Below are 14,281 nucleotides of genomic sequence, written 5' to 3'. Positions count from 1 at the left end.
AACTTTGATATCATATATATGGATCTTAGAAAGGCTTTTGATACTGTTGCACATGGAAGACTGCTGAACAAATTGGAGCAGTGTGGCATTGGAGTCAAATTGCTGCTATGGATAAAGGGATGGTTGAGTAGGAGAAGACAGAGAGTGGTAATCAATGGACACTGCTCATCGTGGATTAATGTTATTAGTGGAGTACCTCAGGGTTCAGTGTTGGGTCCATCATTGTTTTTTGTATTTATGAATGATATTGATGATGGTATATCAAGTTTAATATCCAAGTTTGCAGACGATACGAAGGTTGGCAGGTTTGTTAAGGACACTAATGACAGTACGCTGCTGCAACAGGATCTAGAAAGGTTGAGCAGATGGGCCGAGAGGTGGTAAATGAAGTTTAACATTGACATATGGGAAGCAGTAACCCCAGAGTGACATAGCAACTCTGTGGTACTACACTGATAGTGGTAGAGAATGAAAAGGACCTTTGGGTAATTGTGCAGGCAGATATGATGTTTTCTGAGCAGTGCAGATAGTCTGCAAGAGTAGTTCATGGTGTCTTGTCAATGACATACAGGAATTTTTCTAGCAGGGATAAGGAGGTGATTATCCCCTTGTATAAGGCAATGGTCAGGCCACACCTTGAGTACTGTATACAGATCTGGAGGCCTCATTTTAAGAAGGATGTAGAGCTGCTGGAACGAGTACAGAGAAGGGCAACAAGATTAGTGAATAGAACAAAGGGTTGCTCTTACAAAGAAAGGTTTAAATTTTGCAAATTACAGTGTGTCTGGAGACTTGGCACCTGCGATGTGATCTGATTGAGGTGTATAAAGCCTTGAATGGTTTGAGCATGCTCAATGCCGATGGGATTCTTCCTCTTGCTCAGAATAATCACTTGAGAGGGCATAAATTCAAATTGAAAGAAGACAGATGTAGGATAGATGTTCGGAAGTTTGCCTGTAGCCAGCGGGTAGTTGGTTGGTGGAACAGACTTCCGTCCTTTGTTCTGGAAGTTGTTAGCCTAAATAAATTTAAGGCTGAGGTGGACAGGTATTTGAAACAAATGGAGGGGTGAAATGGGAGTGTTTTTTTTTTTTTTTTGGCTGATGGTGCATAAGATTGCTTTCTTGCATCATATGCCCCTACTAATGCTAAACTGCAGATGCAGTTGTAGCACGTTGATGGTCTTCCACTTCGTGGATGATCTTGTAATGAACCAATTGTGTCAAATTTCTTAATCATCGTCTTTAGTCCTGCAACAGTCATTGGTCCTTTACCACGTAAAGTCATTGGTCCTTTACCATCCTTTACTACTAATTAGCATTAGTAGCCTCTACTAATGCTAAACTGCAGCCGCAGTTGTAGCACATGTTGATGGTCTTCCACTTCATGAATGATCTTGTAACGAACCAGTTATCTCAAATTTCTTAATCATTGTCTTTAGTCCTGCAACAATCATTGGTCCCTTACCACGTCGCATACTCTTCAGCTGATGGAAAGATTGCAAAGCTGGAGTTGCAGATTCAGCATTAAGGTAATAACATTTCACCAACAGTGCTCTATCCGGTAATGATAACATGACTGCTTAGTGTCTTTTCTTTCCCAAACGTTCACTAAACTACTTAGCTGTTGTTCTTGCAGTGCCGTTATAGCAGATACTTGTGACATCATTCATGGTACAGTGCCGCCTGGTGGACATATTTTGAACTAATTAATTTTGCCATTCTTTCAGAAAAACCCCACGTAATTCTATGCATTTCTGCGCTAATCTCATTACCATATGTCAAAATTCACTGAAATATCGATTCTTTAATTGTTTACTGACTTTTGGATCACCCTGTGTATATATATATATACAGGAACTCCCCAACTTACATAAGAGATGCATTGCATGGAACACTACGTAAGTCGGAATTTCCCCCATTCTTATGCAACACTTGCAACTGTGTTTGCTGAATTGATTGAATCAAAAAGAAATGTTCGACGAATATGTAAATAGAATTATTTATTGTATTTATTCAATTTTTTATCTCATGTGCAGGAAAAATCACAAAATGTGCAATTTAAAAAAGTTTCAAATTATAAAATTACAAATAAAGAGAGGAGACAGACATAATGTCAGTAAGTTTTACCTCCCGAGCATTGTTGCCAGAATCGACGTCTTCGGCTGATAAGTACACCGCTGCGGAGGTTGAGGGCTGTGGGGATTTAGAAAGGATCGGGTGCTCAACCTTATGAAAGAACGTATTAATGGATGACTGGATGGTGGCTTTTTTCTTTTCATCGTAGATTTCTTTGTAGCAAGCAAGCATATCATTCATCCCTCTGTTAACTTTTAAGAATCGTTCACTGTCAGGATCCATCTTCTCAAACCTCACCGATGCAATTTCATGAATAAAATCTTTGGTCAAGCGGTATCCATTCTAGAATTCATCTGGTCCATCTATGATCAGTTCTTGATGTGATCTTCCCATTTCCCTTTTAATTGTTTTGTTCTTTCAATGAAGTCACAGACCTTGATTTGTTGGCGATGCACATGTTTTTCGGTCTCGTTTGGTTACGTTCAAAATTCTGGACAGCATACTTCTTTCTTTGACCCTCAGTCTTTGTAAAGCTTTGGCATTCGATGTCCATGTTTCACCATATGTTAGGACAGGGAGAATATATTGATCAAAAACATTTCGCTTGAGACAGAGCGGCAAGTTTGTCTTGAAGACTATATTAAGCTTTTCAAATGCTTGCCATCCCAATTTTATGCTCTGTTCAATTTCCATCATTACCAGACAAAAGAAAATCAAAGGCCATGATTTTCTTTGGTCTGGTAAATTTGTTGAACATAACCTGTATTTTCTTGATATTCATATTCAAGCCACACTTTTTGCTTTCATGCCACAGTTCTTTTTTTTTTTTTTTTTTTTTTTTTTGCTGCAATTCTTATGCCTCATTGGCAAAGAGAACAGTAAGATTATTGATTGGTAGTTTTTTGAATCTGCCTTGTCAGCTTTTTTTTGTGCAGTATGTGATGACTTCTGCTTTTTTCCATGCTACAGGTACTTTCTTAAATAGAAGGCATTATGTACAGGCTGGCCTCCAGCTTTCAACATTTCAACAGTGAATTCATTGATTTTATAGCATCTTCTACTACTTCTACCAAAATTTCTGGTACAGCTGCTGCATCCAGTGTGGGATCCAGTTGTTGCCCTTCATCCTTATAAAGATTTGAATAAAATTCTTCCACTAATTTTAGTATTTGTTGTTGGGGTTTCGTTGTTGTGCCATCTTCAAGCTTCAAAGCACAAACATTTGGCTCTTGTGTGTGCAGCCATTTTTAATTTTGCTTTCTTTTGCCCTTGATTTTCTTCTAGTATTCTTCTGACAAGATCAGTGTTGAACTTGCACATTTCTTCTTTTATGTGCTTTCTTATGGTTTTACACATTTCTGCATATTCTACCTTGTTTCCACTTTGCTTCATTTCTCATCATTTTTTCATGGCAATTATTTCTTTGATATTCTGGTTGGTTTTTCTTGTTTTTCAGTAGATGCAAAGGCATAGGCAGCGTCGACAATAGTCTCAATAACTTTGTCATTAGCAGTTGAAATATGTGTGTCAGGAAGGTTTTGTAGCACACAAATGATTATACAGTTTTAGTTCAAAATCTTGATGATTTTTCAATAGTTGGTTAGTGTCAATCACCTTCACTTCAGTTGACTTGACCAGTTTCTTTCATTCTTTCTTGCAATCAGTTTTGATTTTTGCTCTCAGTGGATGCTTCCAACATTAAAATGATTCAAGACTGAGCAGTCAGTGAATATTGTTTTATTGTTTGTTAGCATGAAGTGAATTTCACTATTATTTCCTAGAGGGAGGGTCTTTCATGACCATTTTCATTGGGCCCTTTTTCTTGAAGAATGAGTTCATGATGAACAAATTTTGTTCCTCCACAAATTCAATTAGTAGACTGCCTCTATCATCTCTTTTTCCGGTTCCAAATGGACTGACAGATCTTTCCCCATTTTGGATATTACCAATTCTCGCATTAAAATCTCCTATTGCAATTTTATATTGGTAGTCATCCTGCTTGTAAAGGCACAATACATCTTCATAAAATTCTTCAACTTCATCATCGCTATGGCTACTTGTAGGAGCATAAGCTTGAATAATTTGAAGAGAATAGCAACTGTTTAGCTTAATATTTTATTATTATTATATTATTATTAGCCATATGGTGCAAGGAAGCCACTGCACCAGCCAAAAAAAAAAATTCTGAGTTACCCTGTGTGTGTGTGTGTGTGAGAGAGAGAGAGAGAGAGAGAGAGAGAGAGAGAGAGAGAGTAGAATGGAATCACCAAGAAAGAGAAGTATGATGATATCCAGCTCAGGACCCTGGGTGTGCCAAGCCCATAATAGCACAGCAAGCAATACATTTGGTAATACTTTCTACTTTTATCGTTGAATACATTAGTCTTTTGTTGGTCAGGAATTGATTTCCACCATACCATCCATTATTTTTTCCTTTGTAGTACAGCCAATGACCACCTTCTAGTTTGACCAAATCTTCATTTTTCCTTTGCATCTCACATAGACTGATGATATCCCAATTAATATTTTTCAGCTCTTGTAATTGTTCTTCTAGGCATGAGTCTGTACTCATAGACTGAATGTTAAGTGTTCCAAATGCAGCCTGATCGAGCCCAGTGATTCTTAGCATCCTCTGCCACTGAGCTGGTCTTCCTGCTGCCATAGGTTGCAGACCTCCAGAGAATGAGGGCTGTTTATTTTCTTTTGAAGCCTCTTTGAGGGGAATGGCCTATAATCGGCCTGGTCCAAGTCACACATGGCAAAGTCTGGTGAATTTGGTAGATGCAACAGTAAACAGACATTTTTACTAGTGAAAAACTCCAGTACATTAAGAGCCTTGTGGCTTGGTACATCGTTGTGCAAGAGGAACCAACTGCCATCTTCTCCATACTGAGGCTGCACATGATGGATTCTCTATAACGGACATTTCAAAACGTCCAGATAGTAGGCAGCAGTAGCACTTTGGACATTGACCACAAACTCTTTGTGCACAATTCTCATCTTATCCTAGAAAGTGATGAGCATGGTTTTGGTTTTTGATCTTTCTTGAACTTTTTTGACTTTGGGAGAGTGCCAGCCTCCACACTTTGTTGCTTCTTGCAGGGTCATGCTGAAATATCTCATCTCATCACCCATAATGATTGAATTTAGGAAGTTGGGTTTGTTTTCAACAGCCTCAATGAGTTCTCTGCAGTGCTTAACTCACGCCTGTTGTTGACTGTCTGTTAATGAGTGTGGAACAAACCACAAACAGACCTTCGTTTTCTTCAAATTCTTGGTTATTATTTGTTGAATGGTTTCCTTATTAATGCAGATATCTAAAATCATTTGGAGCAATGCACGTCATTCTTTGTAATGATTTTCCACACCTTTTCAATCATCTCTGGCATTTGAACTGTTTTTGCTGGGTTGGATGTTCATCATGCTCTAGTGATTCTCTTCCATGGGTGAAATGTTTATTCCATTTGACCACGTGCACAAGACAGTCGATTCTCTCCATTCACTTGCTGCATCATTTGAAACCATTTCCATGACACTTTTGCTCAGCTCACGCTATGGTTCTGAAATGACATCAATTTCTGCTGTGCTGGAAAATGAGACTGATGTTATGAGATGAGTGCTGGTGCTGCCATCTACTAGAGGTAAATGACAGCACTCGTCTCATAGCATGTCTCGTTTTCCAGTTGTTACACTGTTTAAATGTACCCCTTCAGCAGTCCTAATCTTTTAGAAGCTTTACTAACTATGCTATTTTTATATAAATACATCAAATTTACTGTCAGAGATTATACTGAGATCATGTTTTTCAAAAGTTTTTATTAATATCTTTCTGTTGAATATTTGAAAGCAATTTAATTGTTGTGTTTTTCTAAATATAGTTATGGCATATTTGTCAGTACTGATTGAATCTTGTCAAGACTAACCTTACCCCCTTACACTCAACCCCAGATATCTCAAGCATAGCCTCTGCCATTGGGCTCCTAGAAAGCATGTAATTTTAACACAATTCTTTTTCACAGTTTTACTAGTGTTCTCAAGTATGGAACTGTCATTGATTAACTTGGTTTGATTACATGACCTTTAGTGGAATTTTAGATGGGCACACTTCTGAAAGATTTTGGATATAAGGGTTCATAAAAACTTCTTGAAACAAGCCAAGTAGATATATAGGTTTTATTTTTGGAAATGTCTTTTTTATATTCAAGCAAAGTAAGAATTTAGTAGTAGTATTTTAATACATAAATGGCAAAATTTACAATTTTCATTTGTTCTTATATTGCTGTTTATTTTTATTATGTTCTAATAAGGTTATTCCTTTTATTTTTCCATCTCTCTCTCTCTCTCTCTCACATATCACTAGTAGCACAACATTCCTTTACTGATGGTATTATATAAATCACATGTGAGCCAGATCTTCTCATCAGAGATGGCTCAACGACATAGAAATATAAAAACTGAAATATAAAAATGTTCATTTAGATTCCAATAAGCTCTTCCCTTGTTGTTTTGCAATATTCTTTATTATTCTTACTTAACTTTTTTTCATAAAACACACGTTGTTGCAGTCAGCTTCCCAGACCTGACTGCTCTTCTTTTTTTTCTTGCTAAGCTATTCTTGTTTTTTTTAAACAAGAATAGCTTTATAAGATTTGGTAAATAATAATTTATAGAAAAAAAATTTAAACTAAATTTGAAAGTTACATTTTATACAAATGGAAAAATAAAAGATAATTAGGTTACCTTATCTAATTATACAACTAATTAACAGTTTGTTCTTTACAGAACTTATTCAAACTAAAGGAGGAGGTTTGCCATTCTGCATGACATTTCTCCATCATGTGAGAAAACTAAATGAGGAAAAGATTCATAATACATTTTTAAATGGTTTTTTGATCCCAGTTTTTGAAGGTAAAGTAATATCTTTTTTTTCTTTTTTTAATATTAACACAAAACAAATAATTTTTCAAGCATATTCTGATTATTTTTGTTTCAGTAATTTTAAACATCACAGATAAGTAATGTGATGTTTTGAGGAGCGGTATGAAAGTAATGCGTCCTATTTTTTTCTTCAGAAAATTCAATTCCTATGACTATGCCTTTTACATCAATTAATCCTCAATCATTAACAAACATACTGTTATTTTTCCACAAAGTCGCCATCATTTTCTATGCACTTCTGCCATCTCTGAGTCAGATGCTTTCAATCCTGTTAAAGTCCTTATTCTTGCTCCGCAGGGCTTCGCGAACACCGTGCTTGAGCTAGTCGTCATCTGCAAAATGGATTCCACAGAGCGCCTCCTTCAGCAGGCCAAAGAGGTGATAGTCGGAAGATGCAAGATTCGGGCTATGAGAGTGCACCCAGTTTTGCAATGGCCTCCATTCTGCGCAGACTAGTGTGGGGTCATAGAGAACCTCATTAAGGTTTTTGTCCAGTCAAAAACTACAGATGTGGGCTTTCAATTTTTTTCATTTCCACATATCAATCTGAGTTGATTGTGGTGCCATGCTCATAGAAGTCCACAAGCAAGACCCCATCTTTATCCCAAAACACTGTCATATACTTTACCGACAAAAGGCTGTCTTTTGAACTTCTTCCATGTTGAATTTTGATGGTGCCACTCCATCAACTGTATCTTTGTTTCAGGGTCATAATGGTGGCCCCAGTTTTGTAAACTGTGACTATGTGTGAAAGAAAAACCTCTCCATCACTCTCGTAGCGCTGGAGAAGTTCTGTGCAGATGACTTTCCAGACTTCTTTGTGCTCATGTGTCAGCATTTTTGGAACCCACTGGGTGCAAACTTGTAGCCTCAGCAGGTTTCCCTATATCTACTGCATTGCACAATTCGCATGTTGTGATGCGATGGCCCTCTTTTTAATTGATGCATCAATCCAGCTCTTGTTGTCACTGACATTACTGGCCAACTGCTTTGGAGCTTGTCAACAATGTCACTTTCCCCACTCTTAAAGTGTCTTACCCAATGTCTAGCTGTACTCTCATCTACAGTATTGTCACCATAAACATTTTTGAGACACGTATGGATTTTGATAGGTGTCACTTCTTCCTTAATAAGAAATTCAATCAACACTCTTTGCTTGATATGTATATCTGTAAAATCCGCCATTTTGAACTCTCCATGTGCTGCACTCACAAGAAACTAGAGACCTCTAGTGATGACTCAGTGACATGCGAAATGATCTATGGTGCCACATCTGAAAGTGAAAAATTAGCCGACATTACTTTCATACTGGTCCACATTGATATTAGCATTAGTTGAGGCATATGATGCAAGAAAGCAAGCTTACACAGCAAAATTCCCGAGTTACCCTGAGAGAGAGAGAGAGAGAGAGAGAGAGAGTGTCGAAAGTAGAAGGGAATCACCAAGAAAGAGAAGAATGATGATATTCAGCTCAGGACCCTGGGTGTGCTAAGGCCATACTCACCAGATGTGAGCTCCTGGGGTTGACAAGCCTCTCATCATATACTCCCTCCATTCATGTCTAGGCAGAATTGCACACACACTTTGAAATTTAACCCTAACTCGTGACTTTTGTTCAACATTGACCTGTACTTGTGAAGTAAGTTCACAGATATCCTACTCTTACTGTCATTAGTGTCAATGTGTGCAACAATATCACCCTCCAGATGATATGTACTTTACAACATCATCAACTTTTGCCCTTGGCAGACATACTCTGGTCCTATTCCAACTATCCTTTTTGCACAATATATTTCCTGTCTCCCTGACAATAGTCACTGACAATAACTAGCTCCTGTAGGACCAGCGCATTCTGCCTTGAAGATTGCAGCTGTGTTGCAATCCGATGCACAAGAGTGAGTTCTAGCATTAAGTTGGGCAGCTGAGAGCTCGAAGGAATTGAAAGGGGTCCCCCATTTTAATTCCTTCCCTGGCATCTATCCTACGCTTCGAACTGTCATAGATGCCCATCAGAATGCTGAGTTCGTCCCTGTTTTCTTGACACTCCTCACCTACCACAAGGGCCGCTGCGACCCTATGTGCCGCCAGTAAGCGAAATAAAATTTGCTGCCCCAAAATATTTGGATTAAAAAATAAAATAAGGAGTAAATAATTATTATTAATTTATTGAAAAAGAAAAGAATTACAACATATCTCACATATAATCTAATGAAACAACACACAAAAATAAAAAATCATTCTGAAATTCTGGAAATAAACTTTAAATTCTAAATCACAGTAATCATACTCTATCACAATAATAAAATAAAAGGAAAATTATAATGTTAAAAAAATTATACAAATTTATGTTTCCTTGCTTTAAGAGATGCGAATTTATTATTTCATTTATGTTTATTTGTTCCAAATGATCATTTTCCATTGAAATTATTGCCAAATTAGAGAGTTGTTGAGACATTGTCGATCGTAAATAATTTTGAAAAACTCCATTCACCTCGGGCAACTGAAACTGGTAAAGTCAGAAAAATTGGCATTAGCATTAGTAGTGGCATATGCAGCAAGAAAGCAAGCTTATACAGCATCAGCCAAAAAAAAAAGGGAAAAACCCATTCACCTCTCCATCCGCTCCGAAGGTTTGTTCAGTTCTTCCTTGAATTTATTTAAGCTATCAACTTCCACAATGACAGATGGAAGTTTGTTCCAGAATTCAACTACCTGCTGGCTAAATGCAAATTTCCGAACATCTATTCTACAACTGTCGTTCCCCAATTTGAATCTATGCACCCTCAGGTTCGTAATCTGAACAAGAGGAAGAATCTCATCAGCATTGAGGCTGCTCAACCCATTCAAGGCCTTATACACCACAATCGGATCACCTCACAGGTGGCTAGTCTCCAGACGCTGAAATTTGCAGAACTTAAGCCTTTCTTGGTAAGTGCATCCCTTTGTTTCTCTCATTTGCATAAATTCTTAATGCAACTGCTACATTTGGAAAAGTATCTTTAAAATTGTTTTTAAAAATATATTGTAGCACTTCAGATGGAGTAATATTGTCTTTAATATAAATTTGAAGTTCTCTTATGTTCTTCAATAATGCTAAACCATCAATATCAGACTCAGTATGATCCATGTCACTTAATTTAATAGGCGCCTCCGTAGCCAGGTGGGAAGGAGCAACAGTGCATAGCACGCGCTTCTTGATTAGACCGGGGTTCGAGCCCGTCACCACCAAATATGGAGGATGCGGAAAGGTCAGGGAATGACCACCGCATATTCCTGGAGCAATATGGCCTTAGTTGCTAATGCTCCTTAAAAAAAAAAAAAAAAAAAAATCTTTGCAAAGATTTAAGAAATTGTATGACCATTTTTTTTTTTTTTTATATTCAGAAATATAAAATATTTTAAATATTTCTACACGTTCTTCACTATATCTAAACCTTTCAGTTAAAAAAACTGTTGTGTCCATAATTTGAAAGAAAAAATTAATTTTGAAATTTTGTTGCAGATCCTGAATCACTTCCTCTCTACTTTCCTAATCGAAATGATGTCTTTTCAACATTTTCCTTACAGTACTTACTTCTGGAAACTAAGCAGTAATGCCAATGATAGTAGCCATATTATTAGCTGAATCAAAAATTTTTTTGGAATGCTTCCTCTGTTCTATTTCCTTGAAAATATTCCGTGATTTCCCATTTTTAAGGCAAGGATATTCCATGTCCCCCGTGCTATTTGATTCATGATTGATTGATTGATTTGCAGAAGCACTGATGAAAGAATTCAAAGAAGAGCTGAAAGGAGGTGTAAAAGTAGGAGAGGAGAAGATAAAGACAATAAGATTTGCAGATGGCTAGATATTCTTTATTAAATGAAGAATTACAAGCTCTTTGGACATCTTGAACAACACAAATAAAGCAATAAAATATGAAGAATAACAGCAATAAAATGAAGGTAATGTTAATTTCAAAAAGGCCAGGAAGAAGAATCAACGTAACATTAGACGGAATAATATTGGAACAGGTCGACAGATACAGGTACTTGGGAAGCATAATGACAGAAAATGGAAAAAGCCTGGAAGAAATAAAAAACAAGAATTGCAATGGACAAAGAGGCATTTAATAATAGAAAAGAACTATTGAGAATAAATTTCAAGAAGAATTAAGAAAGCAAATGGTGAAAACATTAATATGGACTGTTGTACTATATGGCACTGAAACATGGACATTGGGAAAGAGGAGATGATTATATGCCTAGAAGCTTTCAAGATGTGGGTGTGGAGGAGAATGGAAAGGGTGAAATGGGTGGACAGAGTGAGTAATGAGATTTTGAGGAAATAAGAGGAGAGAATATTAGTAAAGAATTAAGGAGACAATATAACTTTATAGGACATGTATTGAGAAGAGAAAGCATGTAGAGGAAAGGGATTGAGGGGTGGATGTGTGGGAAGAGAACTGTTGGGAGAAGGAGAATTGGAATGATAAGAGGAAATTATGCAGGAATTAAAGGGCAGAGAACTTGTAGAAAATGAAGATTTTATAACTGTAAAATATAAATATGAAACACAGATCCAGATAAGCAACTTAACGTGTCTGCAATTTCATGTACTGTATTTATTTTAAATGAATTATTTGCCTGCAGTGTTGATTACTGGTAAATGCGGAAGTCATGTTGATCATCTGATTGTATAAAACCAATCAGATGACCAGCGTGACTTCTGGGTATGTGGGACAGGTGGAATCCCTTTGGCTCTTAATTCAGCAGCACTAATTGACTCAATTGCCTGAAAGCCAGAAATGCAAACAATGCATGCCCAGTAAAGTCTCTCGTAATCCGCTTGTTTTATGGAAATTTTCTTTGTTCTACTGAAACTATTATAAATGTAATTACTCAAGGGAAATTTTTAAAAAATTGCTAAATAGAAAATTTTTTATTTACCCCACTTGTGGCAGCCCTGCCTACCACACACACACACACACACACACACACACACACACACACACACACACACACACACACACACACACACACACACACACAGAGGCATTCTCCTTGGCTAGATCATGTCCTGTTCTAGAAAGGTCCACAATCATTTCACCAGTTGCACATTTTTTTAGGCTGTGATCCGTTGGAGAATCGCCCTCTTCAGTTCTCCTCCTAGCCACAGCACTCACGCTACTTTGTGCTTTTTGCTTTGCTGCTCTAGTCTTAGGCAATTACATATGAGAGGGCATAAATTCAAGTTGAAGAAGGATGGTTGCAGGGTAGATGTGCAGACACTTGCCTAATTCAAGTCAAGGAAGAACTAGACAAACTCTAGGAGAGTACGGATGGGTGATCTGTGTTTCTTCTTTTTTTTTTTCTGTTTTTTGGCTGATGTTATATAAGCTTGCTTTCTTGCATCACTTGCCCCTGCTGCTACTACTACTACTAATTCAAGAAAACGAACTTCTGAATTTCAAACTTCTAGTAAAAACAATTCTAACGAGTCCAAACAAGCTGATAATTCTAGGCATATTATTCTCACTTGTGCAGAAAATCTGTTTGTGTTTCCCTCCTCAGGCTTTAAAAAAGCAATCTGCTTGTTTCTTTTAAATGTTATTCCACGTTTACATGCAAATTTATTTTATCAACAGCTCTCATGAATGGTCTAAAACAAGAGGACTAGGTTCTGTTCTTTTGTTCATTGAGGATGTACTTTATGGCTGCATGGTGCACAAGTTCCCATTTAAAAACAGTTTTCTTATAAATGATGAGGTAGCACAAATTTTATCAATTGGCTGTGCGTTATTTTCAAATTTGATATTTTTTGTCAATAAATTTCCACTACTTCTTGTTGTCATTAAAGATCAAGAAAGAGATAAAGCAAACATGTTTTGCAGATCCATTTATGTCAGTTTCAGTGTGAGGAACTGCAGTGGCATCATTAGGGTTGGTGTCACCCAGTGCAGTAACTTTTGGTGTCGCCCCCATAGACCTCTTCCCGTACTACACCATACAGAATCCTTAGTAATGTTTTTTGTACCAATATTACTCGTAAATCGTAATTCCCATATATCACTGAATGTAATGACAATAGTAGTGACATAAACAACTAGTAAAATTAAAATTACATCTTGAAATTACAATATCATACGCACAGCCTAAATGTATTTACATTTACATAGTTTCATGTGGTTAAAGTGAAAATTTGGTAAGAAAACAATAGAATTTAAAGTAAAAACATTTAAGAACTACATCAAAATTATGTTAATTTTAACATTAAACTTTACTTTTACATGAGATACATTAATGGATTAGGTTTGCATAATCAATAACGGCCCAAATAATGTAGAAGTTGTAGAAAAATCGTATTTCCATATGCATTTGTTACAAATGCATATGGAAATATACTCATAAATGAAATAATACCAAAAAAATAAACACAAACAAATACACTAGCATTTCAGCACTTAGCGAACATCTTGACCAAATCAGAACTTTCCTTTTCTGGCCTTAAAAACTGCGAACTTGTGAATCACTTCATCGAAATAAATACCTTTTGCCAACTCACTTTCAATTGATAATATCAGAAAGCCTTGACTGTCCCGTGATAGATTGCAAATAGTTCTTTATAAGTTTCAGCTTTGAAAAGCTCCTCTCACATGAAGCCACAGACACACAGATCATCAGAAATAATTTTAGGCTTAGTGAAAGGATTGAGAGAGATTCTACGAAGTTCCATTCAGCTATGAATGTCAAAACGTCTAATATTGCCCAATCTTTGGCTTCTTCCAGATCAATCTCTGCTGCTTTCAGGTGCCTTCTCAGCCTTGGTATTTCTATTAAAAGCATACCTCAGATACCTCATCATAGAAAGTGGTCAAATTTGGAATGGACACGTGAAACTCTTCGCTTGAACAGATTGAAGCATAGCTGTTACTTCCTTGATGGCTGTTGATCTGATCTGGAGTTCAGAATGAGAGCAATCAATATACCCAAGCATCACCCTCTTATTTTCTTCTTGCAGAGTGAGTCCAGCATCGCTTGCTTGTTCCCCTGCCATCCTCTTCTTGAACCTGGCCCTTCTCTCTCCTTCTCTTCTCTCTCGTCTGATTTTAAAAGCACCTGTTCAATTGCATGCTCCACTAGGTGACTGCACTCCTTGTGCAGAAAAAGTCTTAACGCCTCTACTTTGTCACCACCTTGTCGAGAGTTAAGCCATTTGGCTGAAGGTACTGCTGTGTAAGATTAACTTCCTGAAGTATATCACACCAGAAGTACAGATAGCACCC

The 14,281-nt window shown here is 37.0% G+C and overlaps 1 protein-coding gene across 1 annotated transcript in view; it reads left to right on the top strand.

The window, feature by feature from the left end:
* LOC150091361 (protein mono-ADP-ribosyltransferase PARP4-like) overlaps nt 1-14,281 on the top strand; it is a 577,845-nt gene that overhangs the window by 508,507 nt on the left and 55,057 nt on the right. Inside the window, exon 24 of the mRNA XM_090390099.1 lies at nt 6,861-6,986. Within this exon, the coding sequence (XP_090246225.1) occupies nt 6,861-6,986 (126 nt within the window). The remainder of the gene's footprint in view (nt 1-6,860; nt 6,987-14,281) is intronic.

This window comes from Mastigoproctus giganteus, chromosome 1, assembly GCF_048544385.1.
Source record: "Mastigoproctus giganteus isolate SK-2022 chromosome 1, ASM4854438v1, whole genome shotgun sequence".
In the NCBI taxonomy this organism is placed as follows: Eukaryota; Metazoa; Arthropoda; class Arachnida; order Uropygi; family Thelyphonidae; genus Mastigoproctus; species Mastigoproctus giganteus.
This window is presented reverse-complemented; position numbering and strand designations above follow the sequence as displayed.